At 39.7% G+C, this 16,655-nt stretch overlaps 2 protein-coding genes across 3 annotated transcripts; both read right to left on the bottom strand.

The window, feature by feature from the left end:
• Nucleotides 1–693: 693 nt before the first annotated feature.
• On the bottom strand, nucleotides 694–4,246 carry LOC116196247 (probable cyclic nucleotide-gated ion channel 14). Its single transcript, XM_031525883.1, is given in 8 exon segments — nucleotides 694–1,593; nucleotides 1,596–1,614; nucleotides 1,709–1,945; nucleotides 2,034–2,145; nucleotides 2,250–2,554; nucleotides 2,787–2,999; nucleotides 3,134–3,653; nucleotides 3,755–4,246. Coding segments are annotated over 8 exon segments (2,271 nt in total). The 5' UTR covers nucleotides 3,895–4,246; the 3' UTR covers nucleotides 694–868.
• A 1,295-nt stretch (nucleotides 4,247–5,541) lies between these two features.
• LOC116192767 (phosphoribosylaminoimidazole carboxylase, chloroplastic) lies at nucleotides 5,542–11,716 on the bottom strand. 2 transcript variants are annotated; one of them, XM_031521404.1, is made up of 17 exons: nucleotides 11,430–11,716; nucleotides 10,690–10,993; nucleotides 10,223–10,438; nucleotides 10,021–10,132; nucleotides 9,448–9,510; nucleotides 9,205–9,343; nucleotides 9,017–9,072; nucleotides 8,173–8,246; nucleotides 7,924–8,071; nucleotides 7,635–7,808; nucleotides 7,086–7,173; nucleotides 6,875–6,991; nucleotides 6,693–6,790; nucleotides 6,413–6,530; nucleotides 6,219–6,313; nucleotides 6,018–6,124; nucleotides 5,542–5,887 (listed from the first exon to the last, which is right to left on the bottom strand). In XM_031521404.1, the coding sequence occupies exons 2-17, from the start codon at nucleotides 10,920–10,922 to the stop codon at nucleotides 5,794–5,796; spliced, it is 1,932 nt and encodes a 643-aa protein (XP_031377264.1). In that variant the 5' UTR covers nucleotides 10,923–10,993; nucleotides 11,430–11,716; the 3' UTR covers nucleotides 5,542–5,793. The 2 variants fall into 2 exon arrangements, with proteins under 2 accessions (XP_031377264.1, XP_031377265.1); XM_031521405.1 differs by lacking the exon at nucleotides 11,430–11,716 and having other exon boundaries at nucleotides 10,021–10,136; nucleotides 10,690–10,954.
• Nucleotides 11,717–16,655: the final 4,939 nt, after the last annotated feature.

Below are 16,655 nucleotides of genomic sequence, written 5' to 3'. Positions count from 1 at the left end.
TCATTTTGTAACATGAACTTCTTGTTCTATAGGTAGAGTCCAATGAATCCATTTGCGATTTTTTAAGGGCAGCTTTTGTGTTTCAAACACGGAAATTGCTTCTCCCTTTTTCCAGGAATTGAATTGAAACACCATAATATAAAATTGATCAAGATTTCAATTAGCTAGTTTCATATTTTTTTTTTCTATTACAAGGGATTCTTATGAACTTAATGTAATAAAATAGAAATCATTATATCTAATAAATGGACGCGGGTAGTCCCATTGGATATCTAATATGAAACATCTTGGTTATGGACAAGTGCCATTGCGTTACACTTTTTTTTTCGGTGTGAACCCTGGTATCCGAAAAGCCAATTAGGTCTCGATTAATCCCAGAAGAGTCGGGTCGGCCCGCTAAGGGTAAATCTCTCCAAACATGAATTTTTTGCATTCACAATAACTCTAGCCCGAGATCTTGCTTAATTGGAAAACCACTTGAACACGGGTAGTCTTATTGGATATTGAATTTGAAACCTCTTGGTTATGGGCAAGTACCAGTGCATTACATTTTTTTTCGGTGCGAAACCTGATATCCGAAAGGCCAATTGAGCTTCGATTAATTCAATAGAGTCAGGTCGGCCCGCTAAGGGTAAATCCCTCCCAATATGAATTTTTTGCATTCACAAGGACTCTAACCCGAGACGTTGCTTAAGTGAAAAACCACTTGAACTAACCTACTTTGGTACAATTAAATTTTTTAGTATGCAACAAATGGATGTATAGACACTAAATGCAATTTAGATACCTCGTCAATGCAAGCCTTTCACTCTCACTGAAATAGTCCGTACCAATTCTAGATTTTTTTAGTCATGTGTACATCGTATGTTCACTCGTCATCGAGCTCAGCGGAAAAGTTGGGCTCCTCGGGCTTCTGTAGCTTGGGCATCTCGGCATTCTTCGCTTTCTGGGTCCCTTTCCGGGTATTCGCCGCGAACCTCGATGCCAGTATCGTCACCCCAAGGTGCTGTTTCGCTTGACAGGATGGCGTATAGCTCGAGCTGCGCTCTTCCTCCTCGTTCTCATCCTGTTTGGTCCCGTTGACAGTTCCCACTTGCTCGGCAGAGTCGAGAGAGTACTCCCACATGCTAAGGCTCTTGGCACACATCCTTCTCTTATACCGACGCCACGCAGCCTGAATGAAGCAAGCTGCCCACGTTCTCCAGTGGTAGGAATAAAACCGGAATGTGTGCTGCAGCTTCTTGCTGTGGAGTCGCCGGAACTGGTTCGCTACAAACTTGAGGTCTTCGGCACGAAGGGCGAAACCCTCGACCTCGTCAAGTGACCGTACAGTCCTCGTGGATGATGGCAGGTTGAGGGTCGACCTTGGGAGCAAGGCCCATGCGAGCAGCTCCTCCCCACAGAAGTCGCCTGGTCTCAATGTGATCGAGTTGAAGAAGCCTGTCCGTCCGCCGTTGGTTGTGGAGCTGTCGAGCCTCCCCCGAATTATGAAGAGCATCTCCGTCACTGGGTCCCCCTCACGGACAATGTACGTGCCTTTGGTGCTCAGAGAGGACACGAGCCGCTCGCATATCGCATCAAGCAGCTGATCGCCATTTGTGAGAAGAAAGGGACCTGCAGATCAATGAGAAGCAGTTTAAGAGAATGGTTTCTATGAAAGCAGTTGAAAAATCTGTGTGTATAGATAAATGATGTCACCGTGATTTACCCGTCGGACAAGGTCCAAGCACAGGTGGCGTTGGATGTCTCTACGGAGATCGGATGGTAAAGCACGCAAGATGGATTCCTCATTGACTCCCCTTGTTGCTAACCACTTGTACTGCACGAACTGCCGGACTCGCTCCCGAAGGTCCTGAGGAAGCTGACGATGTCTCATCCATTCTTCTGTGTCCCGTCTCTTAAGTCTCCACTCCTCGAGCCTCACCGTAATCGATTGCAGATAGGTCTACAAAGGCAGAAAAAATTTAAGCATAAACCAATGACTCAATGTACTATAAAGGATCAAAATGCGTTCCTTCTTTAATTTTCCATACCTGCATATTTCCGATGAGGTGAGCGAATAAAACAAGTCCGAGAATAGCGATCAATATCGAAAAAGCGGTCTCCCCGATGAATGTGCTCGTGCTCAATGTCTGGCCATATGAACTGCAGGACATTGCATTTCAGAGCAAACAATACAGAAAGTTGTTAGCAATAAGCTAACAGCTACAATAACTGCAAAAAATGTGTCGAGTCATACATATATGTACCTCAAGTTCTGTAGACCCCACCAGAGGCAATACAAATACTTCTCGACAAAGTCCGAAGATACGATGCTCTGTGTCACTGCACTAGCGAATATGCCGTACTTGAACGAACTGTCACTTTGGTTGGGATCACAAATACTAAAAACAGTAGTGTTCTCTACCCAAACTTTTCGATCAGCGTCCTCCAAGGTATTGCAGTCCAAATACCGAAGGAAACACTTCATTGGCACGAGTTCGTTATCACATGCCGATTTCAAACAACCTGCATGCCTCTCAATCGAGAGAAGGTACCATGAGGCCCCCAAAACCTACAAGAAATAGAGCTTGAGGCTATAAGATTTGGTCCCAATTCCCAGAAGAGATATAACCCTTCGATCTCTCTAGAATGTGCACGAACTGAACAGCCAAACCGAACTAACTAATGCTCTTGAGAACTGAAAAAAAACCAGATATTCATTTGGACAATGACCATTTTTGAAGCGACAAATATATAATCAAGCATTGATACCAGCGAAGTTCTAGTTCTAGATTTTTACATACATGACTTGCTAACATGTAGAGTAGGAGATTATAAGCAGCTCCAGCCCAAGCCGTCTTCGCAACAACTCCAGTAGCTTTTGTTATATGTGAACTTAACGGGAAGATGAGGTACAATCGGGGAATGTACTGAAACAGAACGATCAGCACGAGAGCATTGTTGGTATGAGCTGCTCGGGAACTTCTTGTTGCTGGTAGAACGAACCATATCACATTCTGCGTGGAAGAGGAACGATATTGGGCCCAAATCAGCTGCTATCACGGTACTTTTCGAGACCAAATCTTATTCTGGGCAGAAATCTGTCGACTATAAAGAATGTCTGATTAACCGAACTAATGGGACAGTGTACCTGGGGAAGAGGCAGGGCAGCTAGCAGATCCACGAAGAAACCTGATCTCAAGTACCTCTTAGCAATCAGCTTCAGGTCCGTAACAAGCTCGCCTCTCCCGAATGCCCGAGAAGTCGGGGACACATAAGCAGTTCGGAACTTGACCATCACCTGCAGAAGGTAGAAAACATCGGCGACTGTTCGGAAAAACGTGACGACGATGCCCAGGTTCAGGTCTGTGGTCATACAGGACGAGCTGCTACTATAAGTACCACCGCCGTTTACTACTACCGATGGGAGGTAAAAGAAGAGCGGGTCCATGAACAGGGCCATGAGACAGGAGAAAAGGAAGATCCTGTTCCATAGGAGGACAAGGCCGCTTCCTGGGTCGAGGATCGGGGTCCCGATCCAGGGCTTCTCTGCTGTCCCAGCTGTTTCAGGTAAGGTAACCTTAAACCCCACGAACTTTGGGAGTTTGCTGCTCGGTACCTTGTATAGGGGCAGCGGCTTTTCCGGTGTTTGCTTCTCATTACCATAAAACCTGCAAAAGAGATTCCAAATCCCGACTTCTGCATCATTAGCATAAAACTGCAGAAACAACTTGAAAGAAGCTAACATATCATCAACATAAATCACCTTTACCTCACATACTTTTCTCTTTTTGGCTCCATTGGGAAGATTATCCGTGGCTTAATTCGCATATATGAGCAGGCATACTTTAGTTCATACAAGGAACCGAAAATTACAAGAACAACGCTGGAAGGAGCAATGAAAGCAGTCATTATGCGAAAAAAATGGACATGTTTTGCTATCAAACTGGCTCACATTGTCCTCATGGGAAGATATTGTAATATCTCAGGTCACACGGGATCATTTACGGATTGATGTCAGCACGAACTTCAGCTGGCACTTTTTTATGGAGATCATTCTCTAATGGACTACGAGAATCGGTTGAGATTGAGTTTCTTCCTTTTCCTTCAAGAAGAAGGGGTTGACTTGCAATATGAAGTAGACCAAGGTGAGGACGACAGGACAGCCTAAGATAGTCAAATCTCATTATTGTTATGCAGGCCATGGAATGTTCGCTCCTCTTACATGAAAGCACTGATCACAAGGAGGAGAGGAAATGATGACGTGAATCCCATTTACTAGAAATCAAATTTCACTCTTAAATAATATTTAAAAAAAAAAAAAGGAAGGGGGTGGGGGGAAATTTGATTTTGCACCATGAAGTTTAAACCGTGCAATTATGGACCCTGCATTTCCGATTTATGTCCTCCTGCAAAATCACCGCGAACTTTCTAAGATTCACCGGAGAACACTGAAGGGCCTCACTGAAGGCACCACTCTTTGATAATAACATAGTAGATTGTCTGTAATTTTGTAGGATTTTTTATGGCTTCTTAACGTTGCAGGGATTGACGGTCTCGGGAGTATGATCCATGTAAGAGTTTTATTAAAACATTCGTGGGATGTAAAAGAAATTTAGTCCTTGTCGACTCCAAGGGGAACGATCAACTGCCCCTCATCACTCCTTGGATCTGACCATGCCTGAGGATCTAGAAGAGCCATCCAGGAAAAATAATCTGAAATCATATCGTGAAAGTCACGAGACTCCCTTAAAGGCTCAAATAAGTTAGAACGTCCGCATCCGCATCGACACTTTTTAACTTTTTTAACGGAGTTAGGCCTGTGGTGTGAGCGAACTTCAGGGAGCATGTCAGGATAGTGTGAAATTTAGGGTGCAAAGTGAACCCGAGATAGAAGTTGAGGGTGCAGAATCGAGTTTCCTGAAGAGCAGAGAAAAGGACAGGGAAAATCATAATTATTATTTAATGAAAATAAATTAAAGTGAGATTCTGGAATCAGGGAGTGCACGTTGTTGGGAAGCTGTTGGAATCAATAATTAGCCTATTGAATAGGCCCTCTTCCTCATTTTCCATATTTAAGGGTTAAAACGGAAAAAAAAGAAATTGGTTTATGTTTCAACTAATGAAGACTCCATTTGACAACTTCCATCTACGTTTTGTCTCATTTTACGTTGGTGTCCCCAGAGGAAGGGGGAAAAAAAAAACAAAAAACAAAAACAAAACAAAGAAACAGCTCCAATATTCTACTTTCTTGAATCAAGAACTCGCAAGGGTTTCCTTCTTTCTCAGTTAATTTCGACTAAATCTGCATCGAGGATTCATCCAAATACATTCCCACAGTTGGAACCCGAGCATTTTTGTAAAGAAACCAATAGCAAAGAATCATCAACTGCCTTCCCCATGAAGCATAACCCCTCTCCGACTCTCGGTGCGTTTGAATTCAAAATTAAAGTAACTTTAATTTTGATTGTGGAAAACAAATGAGTTGAGATTAAAAATTTAACTTGGGAAACATGTGTTTTTATTGTGTAGTGTGTCTAGTTAAAGTTAAAGTTAAAATTTTTAACTTGAAAAATGTGTATTTTTATTATGTAGTGTGTTGAGTTAAAGTAAAAGTTAAAATCAAGTTGATTTTAACTTACAAACCAAACAGGCCTTTAAGTGATTCTCTGTAACTCTCTGGATTTAAAGTCTGCAGCATCTAAGTAAAAGAATGTTACTGGGGGAACTATCTTCGTACAAAATCTTCTCGTTGCGGATCCCAGAAATCAGCAAGGAGAAAATGCTGGGATTGGGTCATTGGTTTCTGAGTCAAGAATTCGAGTACGATTCCCACCCAACCTGCTCCAGCTTCTCTGCTTTTGCCACGACTTCGTCTCTCGTACCTTCTTGGTACTGGCTCATCCTGCACACGGAGCAAATCGAGCACAATCGATTTAGCAGTAACAACCATTTCTTCCCGATTTCAAGTGCTTCCACGTTTAGGCAAAAAGACAATAATGGTCACAATCATACAGAGTCAATGAGAAACATACCGAGCCTGGAGATCTACATCAGCAACCCCAAGCATTCTTACAGCCAATAAGCCTGCATTGGTGGCATTATTTACTGCAACAGTGGCTACAGGGACACCTCTCGGCATCTGAAACAATTATTGCACACATATACATATATATCAGCAAAACTAAGAGAGACTCGTAAACATGTACTTGCACCAATTTTAAGTCGAGACAAACCTGCACAATTGATAAAAGGGAGTCCAGTCCATCCATTACGGAAGCACGGACAGGCACGCCAATAACAGGTAGGGGAGTCAGGGAAGCTATCATACCTGGGAAAAGGAGACAGCTTGAGATGTTCATGTACCAAGAAGTCCTCAAAAATGAAAATTTGTTTTTAATCAACCAATCACGCAGGGAAATAAACTCGCCTGGCAAATGAGCTGCACCACCAGCACCCGCTATAATGATCTGAACACCCCGCTCGCTAGCTGACTTGGCATATTTGAACATCACGTCAGGGGTTCTATGAGCAGAAACTATTCTGACCTGTGAAGTTTTAAGCCATCACAGGTTGAAAGTCAAACGTGCAAGTACACACATATACATATACATATACATATATACATACATACATACATACATACATACATATATAATTATACATGTACAAATCTTAAATCAATAACAAAAGCATGTGTAAGGGACAACCTCGTAAGGCACATTGAACATGTTCAGAATCTTTGCTGCCTCCTTCATCACAGGAAGGTCGGAATCAGAGCCCATTATAATCCCAACACGGGGCTGGACTGCATTTGTTACAGAGTATCACTTTTTGAAAAATCAAGGAAGATGGCATTCATCAACCATCAAAATACGGAATAGAAACTAACCAGCAGTTTGAGATTCCAAACTTTCTTCAGTTAGCATCGCATTCAGTCTTGCTTCAACAATGCCCATAGAAGGGCCGATAATAGTAATATGGCCCATCTTACGTTGTTTCCGCATTTCTACACAATCGACAAGAACGTTGATTTAACTGTTCAAAATTTCCAAAATACAAAAAACTGACTCCCGCCCAACCCATAAGAAGCACCATCTAACCTGGTTTGTCATACCAATGAACAGCAGCCCCAGGTATGCTCAGTGCTCTTCGAATCAATTGATGAGCTAATTGAAAGCCCCGTTCTCCCTACAAGTAAATTTGTAGATTAACACCAAGAATGTTTATATTGAGAAGTAGTAGTAAATGAAGCCTAGATCTGTACATGTGTATCTCATCATCTTAGCTCTGAGCAAGACCAAGATTCTCAAAAGGAACTTGGAAGTCAGTGAATTGGAAATACTTCGGTAATTCTACCTCTTATCATGTAGTGTCAAGAGAAAAATCAAAAGTATCTTTTAGGAAAGAGCTCATGGAAAATTATAATATATCACCACTTCGTAAGCCTAAAAGAAGCTCAGCAGTCCGGTATTAATGAGAATGTCAAAAGCTTTTCTCAGTCAATGCAACACAGAGAGAAATAAAGGCAGAGAAAGCACATACACTATAAGTTCGTATTGTACATATATCATCGCCAAAGCACAAAAATGTAAATGGATACACGGGCAGTAATAGATTGTTAAAGGAAAGAAAGGTATAGAAAATGCAACCTCATCTTCACCCAGCATATTGTACATGATAGCTGCAGGAGTTTTCATCGATGGATCGCCAAGAGGAAGGCCAACAACAGCTCGCAAGTGTTGCTCGAACTGAGAAGTATAGCAAGACTCAATTGTGTGATGACCACTATTATGGGGCCTTGGGGCCACTTCGTTCAGTAAGATCTGTAGAAAAAAGTGCGTGCATGAGAAGGATATATATATATATATATGCAAAAAAAATTTAATGGTTGGCCAATATGCATCTCTAATAGACGTTTGAGATCAGAAGAAGCACAACCTGACCATCCTCAGTAAGGAACAATTCGACCGCAAACACACCAGCACCTTCTAATGAGCTAACAGCTTCGCGTGCAACCTCAGTTGCAAGTTTACGAACCTTCCACGGGACATCAGCAGGTGCCTTAACAATGTGGCATATGTTGTCCCTAAAATTCCAAACCTTTAATTAATGGCAAGGAGAAGCAAAATAAGAAAACTCAGTTAAAATAGGATAATTGTTGTTCTACAACAAGATCCATGGAATTACTTATGTATAGTTTCGACTACGGGATAGCACAGGATAGAACCATCCCTTCCTCTCGCTACAATGACTGCAAGCTCCTGCAACAAATTTTAAAATAGAAGATGCCCATTATCCAATATCAGCATTGCATTAATTCATCATATTAACTAGGCATGTAACATAAGCTGATTTTAGCTAAATAACACAAGATAAGATGATTCATCTAACAGCCTAGCCTTTTCAACTCGGGTCTTACAGAGTTCTGCAAAATTCCAAAATCGAAAATAACTTATTTCCACAGAAAACTAAGGTATGCACAAGCAATTCCATCCCCGATACAAAGAATCATGATAAGCAAGTCCAATCCTTAAGCTACAGGATGTAGGATAAGTAGTTTGTATATCGCTTTCTAGGATTCAACCTAGGACAAGTATAAAGCTCTCTCTCTCTCTCTCTCTTTTAAGTGGATAGATATGCTTTATTCCAGTAAAATATGCAGAGAAATCAACCAACAGAAGTCTACTTTAACTTTAATTTTAACTTGCAACAGACGAAGCTTTGAGCCAAGCCATATCTACAAATCTAGTCAGTAAGGCTTGAGGATCATTATTTTCGCTTCTGAATATCCTACTGTTTCTTACCTTCCAAATCAAGTAGATGATTGCCTAATAATTGTATTGACTCTAGGAATGGATCCCAACATAACTAACCCAATCAAACAATATAAGATACAATGTAGAAAAATCAAGGTGCATACTGACTTCTATTGACATCTCAAGAAACGCAAGTGGTTGAACTAACATGGCATGCTAAGATTGATGCAGGAAGTACATCAGTTGAAGGTCAATTATAATGCCAAGCCTTATACCTTTATGAACGGTGCCCACTTTTCAACATACAGACCACGTTCGTATCCTCCAAGAGCTGCAGAAGACGAAACAAAGGAATCAAAATCAACCATTGGTGACCTCCTTAGCGGCCTTGAGTCAAATCCAATTTACTTCTTTATTTATTATTTATTATATTTACTAAAGCAAAGATAGAACTCTCAATTACCAGTTACCGCAGAAGAAAGCACTTCAGGGCTTTTTGCCACAGCATTTCCACGCCCATCATAAGCTAGCCTTTTGCTCTTTATCATAAGTGGATACCCAAATAGCTCACCAGCTCTATTGGCACTTTCAAGATCATCTATCTGTGCAATTCCCCATCCTCTATGTCACAACCCCAATATTTTAAAGGTACAGAACAAAACATAAGTCATTAGCTAGTTCTTCAGTTGTAAACAACATGACTAACCTGCATAAATTCAGGAAGGGGAATCCCATGCCGAGAAAAATGAACTTTTTGCGAATATTTATCCTGCGACATAGATTTAGTTCCCATCCATTAATTTCAATATACAACAAGAAGTATTTTCTGCTTCATCAACATGACATATTTCAATTATAAAACTTAACAGCTAAAACCATTATCCCAAATGGAAGAGGAAAAGAATTTGAGGCGAAAGAAATTTGTTGAAACCATTATTGTTTAACAATGACACAAGAAGCAATGGCCAAGAGAGTAGCCAACAAGAGAAATGCTATATCACGTTATCATGTATCACCTCATTCTTCAGAAAACCAAAATATTTGATAACGTAAGATTCCTCTCACTGATGAATTTCTTAGGAGTTGCATAATGCACTACATGTGAATGAGCCAGTTGCAAGTATTTAAAAATTCCAAATCATATGATTATCATGCACTGACCCACTTTCAATTCTCTATACATCCATATATGCAAGTCATTATGCTATATAAATATAATCTCATATATAGGTGAGAGATTAAGGTCCACACTCTGCATAAAAATAATAATCATTATAACCTGGATAATTCGTATAGTGGAAGCTTTAGGTTCACAGTCCACTCCTCTTTGCTCAAGCTTCTCCAAGGTGTCAGCATCAACATGTTCAATCTCAACAGTCAATATTCCGCACCTAACTACCAAGCAAAATATGAGTGACTATGGTTAAATCTTCAAATGCAGGGACAAAGAAAGTATCAATGTGAATGAGCCGACAAAGCACCTTTTTGCAAACTCCTCAATTGCAACATTATCCGAGAAGCTTCCAACCACATGATTGTGTGCGATTGCACTGGCAGGACAGTGCTCAAGAGGGTCTAAAGTGATGACTTTGATGGCCATTTGAGAAGCTGCTTGACACAACATGCGGCCGAGTTGTCCCCCTCCCAGGACACCTACGACCGTCTCAGATAAACCATGCACAGGCCATTCATCCTTCCTGAAGCGTATAGGAGCATATAGTCAAATTCCTCAGAAAGAACCTACATGCATATTTTTAACTTCAAGCAGTAAACTCCAAAGATAGAACTAAAAGCCAGGTGAAAAGCTACTATTCGGTTCTCTTCTTTCTCATTCATTTTTCCTGAATAACCACTATAAAATTAAGCACACTGAGATCTTGCTTTGCTCAACTCACAATCCAAAATCTTTCAAGCAAATAATCAAGTAAGGAATTTAAAGAACAATGACCTGGGCGAAACCTCCTGGGCACCAAGCGATGACTGACAAACCAATGATGAAGAAGCTTTAGCAGAATGTGAAGCAAATAACTTCTTTACACCATCAACAGGTTGTTCCATCTTGAGAACCAATGACCTGGCAATAGATATTCTCGTCCCACTCGAGGATGTAGAATGGGAAGGAGCAAAGTAACTGGACAATCGGTGCCCACTTGAAAGAGCACTTGGGTGTATCTGAACCATGACAGATATTCGAGTGCTTCACTGAAGACACCAGATCCGCGTTTTCTCAAAAAGACCTTTTAAATGAAATGCTGCATAATGAAATGATAAAAGGGGTGTTACTTGATCTGAGACGATCGTTACAAAATGAATGAATCGATAATAGACCGACAAAACAGTTTGTTTACCTCATCATAGACCCCAATCCAATCCATACAGAAAGAAGTGCACATTAAAGCAACAAACCAGAAGAAGAACAGAATAGGATCCAATTACACTAATCAAGCTAATGGACAGACATATCTAAAACATGCATACCATAATGGCAGTAGTACACTAACATAAATAATATATCGAAAGAAACCAACTTTCACCAGAGATTTCATGTGGGTTTTGTCTACGTTGATTGCTCTTGCAGTATCATACGAAAGCATCAAGAATTTGGGGAGAAATTTGTTCCTTTCATCAGCAGGCGGCCAGAAAAATATACAAATTCACGAAACCTTATCAGAGGAAGGAAGCTGTTACCTCTTGCAGTTCGGCAGTTCCGTTCACAGCTGCTGCAGAGTGAGGGGAGGAGATGCAGTTGCAGAGCCGCCGAGGTTGTTGTATGGGGTGGGGGGGAGGGTTGGTGGTAGTGGCGGCCAGAGAGATCGAGCTAGGGCTGAGTGGGCTCGGTGGAGATGCTGCGACCGGCCGCGGCGAACCGACTAGAAGGAGCACAGCTGGGGGTCGGAGAGACAGAGAGACCAAGAAACGAGAGACGATATGCGAGACAGAGTACGAGAGACTGGAGAGACGAGGGAAGACTGAAAATTAGGGATTGTTTTGTTATTATCGTTATAATTTTTTTTTCCCGGTTACATGATGAGAATTTAAAAATGAAACCGTGGGGAATAAATAAAAGGAATTTTTATCCATATAGCTCATAATTTACCCGTCAAATTTATCATATACTTTTTAAAGTATAATATATATCTCATGGTTTGCATTTTTTCTCCAAATTCATCCCGCCGTTATATCTCTGTTAACGTTTAACGGTCTTGTCACTACAGTCATTTTTATCTGGGATAAATTTGAGAAAAAATTAAAATCATTGGATAAATTTGGAGCCTGCTAATGTTTCATTAACGAAATATATATCGTCGGGATAGATTTGGAGCAAAATATAAACCATGAGATATATTTGACAATTTTAAAAGCATATGATAGATTTGACAAAACGGGTAAATTATGAGCTATATAAGGTAAAAACCCCTAAATAAAACTAGTGAAACGGCCTCGCGCTTCTTTGCAGGGTCCGTTTTGTGTTTTTTTAAAAAAATAAATTTCGATAATTAAATTATTAATAAAATTTATAAATTAAAGTTTACAAATCGTTATGTAAGATATTGTATATTTTAATTTTCCTAAATCATGAAGAGGTATGATGTTAAAGTAGTCTTTAAATCCGAAAGTTTGTGCAAGTCACGTTTCAATTAATATTTTGTAAACAATTGATAAGAAAATTTGACAGAGCCAAGCTCGACAACAACTAGAAAGGCAACAATTGAAGAAATAACTCCAGCAACGCTTTATAAGGCAAATTCGAAATCAATTGTCTGTGCTTTTTAAACATTTTATCACTTTTTATTTTATGAAAATATCAATTTATTATTTGCCTAGGTTACATTCCTTACAATTCAAGTTTACTATATATAACAATCTCATATTTCAAATCTTTTTATTTATTAACTGGTTAACATCTTTATATCATTGTAAAGTGAAAAATTTATAATTCAGTTGCTGGATGGCAATTTTGAGTCCACATGATTAACCCAATCCACCACTATTAGACAATTTTATTGTCATGTAAAAAAAAAGAAAGGAAAAATGAGTAAATTCACGTAATTAGTTAATGGCGAAAAACAATCTCTTAATTGCAGTGATAATTCAAACTACACTGCCACAATACTATACATGAAAGCTGAAAGAACCAAAGAATGGGAAAAACAACGACATGGAAAGGACTCAATCAACGTTGTCGGCGTGGTCGCACTTCAACTCAAGGGAGGCCTTCTTTTAGAGGAGCATGTTGTGGATATTTGTCAGAACGCATCTTTTGCAATCGTCATCTCGCTGCTCCTCACAACCGACCAAATGTGCCTCGGCATGATCTACGTCTTCATGTTACCCTTGCCATGTTCCCCGCAAACTTCCGGACCTTGCGGCCGCTGCTGCCACATCCACCTCGATTCGAGAACATCAATCAAATCATCAATCTTGAATTGAAATCCACGCAAAAAGGTTGAAATTAAATTATCAACATTTCTTTTAAACCCAAAGCGGTTTTCTAAATTTATTTTACTATATATATATACCTGATGAATTTGAAACGAAATTGAACGTTCTATGGGTGAAAATGTTACGTTCAAAAATAGAATGACTAAAACAAACATAAATCAGCGTTTCATCTAGGGCCGACAGTATTTGACATGACACGATAACATGATATAGATATAGTACGGAGTTAAGCAGGTTTGGGTTAAGGCTAAATGTGTTTCATGTCTAAATCGATCAAACTCGTTTAGACATGATAAATAATCGTGTATAAACGGGTTTAATCCTTATAACTCGTTTAGATACGGTTAGACCAGTTAATATTATGCGCTATTGTACTAATAAATTTGTTTAACATATTGTATCAATTTATAGAAGAAGTACACCAAAATCATCTAAATTTGTTTATATAAATCACCTGTTTGTGATCCTTTTATCATGTCAATCGTGTAGTAATGTGTAATTAAAGTTAATAGTGTCATATCACGTAAGTATAATATGTACCTAACGGTAATAGTGTCATATCGTGTAGGTAAGTATACAAACACATTTAGACACATTTAGTTAAACAGGTTAGACGAGTCGTGTCCATGTCAACCCGCAATTAAACGTATCGTGTTCGTGTTTGAAAATCTTGACACGTTTATTGAACGTATCTTGTTCAAATTTAAAACTTTTTGACACGAACCTATCTAGACACAACCCGTTTAAATATATTGCCACCCCAAGATCCATCCTAGAATTTATCGTAGAAAAAGAAGGAAGTGTGGAGAAGAGAGAAAAAAGTACTTCATAAATAATTGAGTTAAATGCAATTTGCTTCCCAATCTATTAGGTGAGTTTGGGCGTTTGTCTCATAACCTTCAAATTTTTGTGAAGTATCCCGACCATAACAGTAAATAAGTAATGTGCCCCTTCAATCAAATTCCAGTCAAAAGAGGCGCATGTCAACCACATGTCATGTTGAAAATGGCAAAATTGCCACTCCAACATATTTGAATTGAGCCACTCAGAATGTCTCTCATCCATGCTATTGCCCCTCAATGAGAACGGTAGAGCCCACCTCCAGGATATATTGCCTCGAATGATTGGGGAAGATGAAGACGAAGAGGATGGAATCGCCTGCATAATCTACAATCGAAAGAGAAGATGCTGAGGCAGAGGAGCTTATGGCGACCGAGGAAGGGAAGATGGTGAGGCAGAGGACAATTTTGCCCTTTTCAATATGCCATGTAAGTGATATATGCTCTCTTTTGGCCGAAATTGTGATTAAAATTTGGTTGAGAGGGCATCTTACTTATTTTTCGCTAAGGTCGAGAGGTACTCCACATAAATTTAAAAGTCATAGGACAAATCCAAACTCCTCCAATAAATAGAAGGAAAAGTACATTTAACTATAAATAATTTATTTTACCCATTATTGTCTTGTGTATAATTTCTTCTATATTCTTAAGCCATCCAATCAAGGGCATGGTAATTCACCAAGTTATTCGCTAACGCAAGATACCAAGTTCTCTTAATTATATTGTAGGATAGAAGTATAGATAACAATAGAGATATGATAGAAAAACTAAATATTAAGACTTTGTGAAAAAAGAAAAAAAGAAGAAGATATATTATATCATATGACCTAACGTTGACAGATGTTCTTAAATCTATCACAATGTCGATTTTTTACATGAGTTATCCTCACGTTACTAATTTCATGTCACCATATAGCCCCCAGGGGATAGTTGGTGAAACAAAAATAGCAACGTTGGGATATCCCAGTAAAAAAAATGACGTTGAGATAGATTTAAAAATATATGTTAACGTTAAGTTACATGATGAATAAATCCAGAAAAAAAAAAAGACTTATAAACACATCGGATTTGGACCCTAGGACTTAGGAGCCTGGACCAGCTCTCTTTCTGGCTCGTGTGGTAGCCCCCGATGTTGGGGCTTGCCAGCATATCACAAGCCCATGGTGGGCGTCCCCTGATTTCGCGACCTCTGGCCAAACCTTGCGATGATTTTATATATATATATATCTCCTTAAAAAAATATGAGTTGTTTCCAATACTTTTTAATTCCAAAATTGCCCTTGCCCTTCATCTCTCATCATGTTGTCACGGTAGCTCCTCGCTCTCCTCACACTGAACGGTTGCTTCCTTTCCCACCGTTTAACGTTCCCGCCGCTCCGACCGCGGCTGGGAATAGTGCTTTGCCCTCAAGCTAGAACAGCCCTCACTGTTCTTGCACTCTCGAACTTCTTAAGTCTGCTGGCTTTCGGCCCTCTCAGCCTCTTTTTGGTCGCTCTTCCCTCCTCGGCCTCTCCCGACTCTGATCGCACCATTCTTACCTGCTCCTGCTCATCCGTCCGATGCTTCCTTTTAGGGCCTTCTCTCCAATCTTCTGGATCTGTATCTGTATTGTTTTCATTCTTTTTAATGTGCTTATCATATACTTCTTCCGAAAATATCCGAGTCTTTGTTGGGAGTATTATACTTGGATGCAAACAATTTGAGTTTTCCCTTAAGTGAACTGGTTCTGATTCTTGATCGGATCATCTTCTTCTTAGCATGGTTTTTATTTTGTGCCACTCAACATTGGACTGAATTGGACCTCGAACGTTGCTGCACGGGAATCTCTTGTGAGTTCCCGTTACATAACTTTCTCTTGCCTAAAACACAGTACTTCCTGCATCATAACATGGGGATCATATAATGATTTATAAAGGCATTGAGTAATTTTTGAATATGTGATGCCTTTCATCTCTGAATCTTTCATATTTGGGGAGATTATTTCTAATTGGATTCTCTAAATTCCCTATGAAATGGGAAATTTTGAAACTCAACTAATATAATTTAGTATTAGTTAATAATGCATGTATATTGAGACTCTTATCAGTATGTCACGCTTCAAGTGGATTCCATGTTGCTTACTTTGGAGAAGCAATTCTTCTTCCAGAGCCTACACTTGATCCAGTATGTAATGATAAGAACATCTAATTTATTTTTGTTGCATAAAAAGCACCAAATGGTTGTAATCCACTTCCGGAATATTTCGCACCCTGCCCAGTAGGATCGGGCAATTCTAGGACTTCAGATTGCCCAAAGTACCAGTGAGGAGTCACAATGTTGAGTATCATTGAAATCTTGCTGAATAAATTGTCCAAGTTTACAGGTTTCGGTGCTTGTAGTACTTCAAACAGAGACCTCATGGCTTCTATTACTCGTTCTACTGTATCACCCCAACCTTTCGCAAAGCCCTACTCATTGAACCTGTTAATCAGGAAAGAAAAAGGAGATTTATGATTATAAGTGTCGGCACCCAATTTTGGTCCACCGGCTCCAGAGATGCAAAATCGTCATTTTACCACATGTGAGGGAAGTATTTCTGAATAATTACTCGAGCATTCACGAAATTTTGGAAATAGCAAATTTTCCTAATTTA

Source organism: Punica granatum, chromosome 1, assembly GCF_007655135.1.
Source record: "Punica granatum isolate Tunisia-2019 chromosome 1, ASM765513v2, whole genome shotgun sequence".
Classification (NCBI taxonomy): domain Eukaryota; kingdom Viridiplantae; phylum Streptophyta; class Magnoliopsida; order Myrtales; family Lythraceae; genus Punica; species Punica granatum.
Note: the sequence above shows the minus strand (reverse complement) of the source record. Positions and strands in the feature narration are given on the sequence as shown.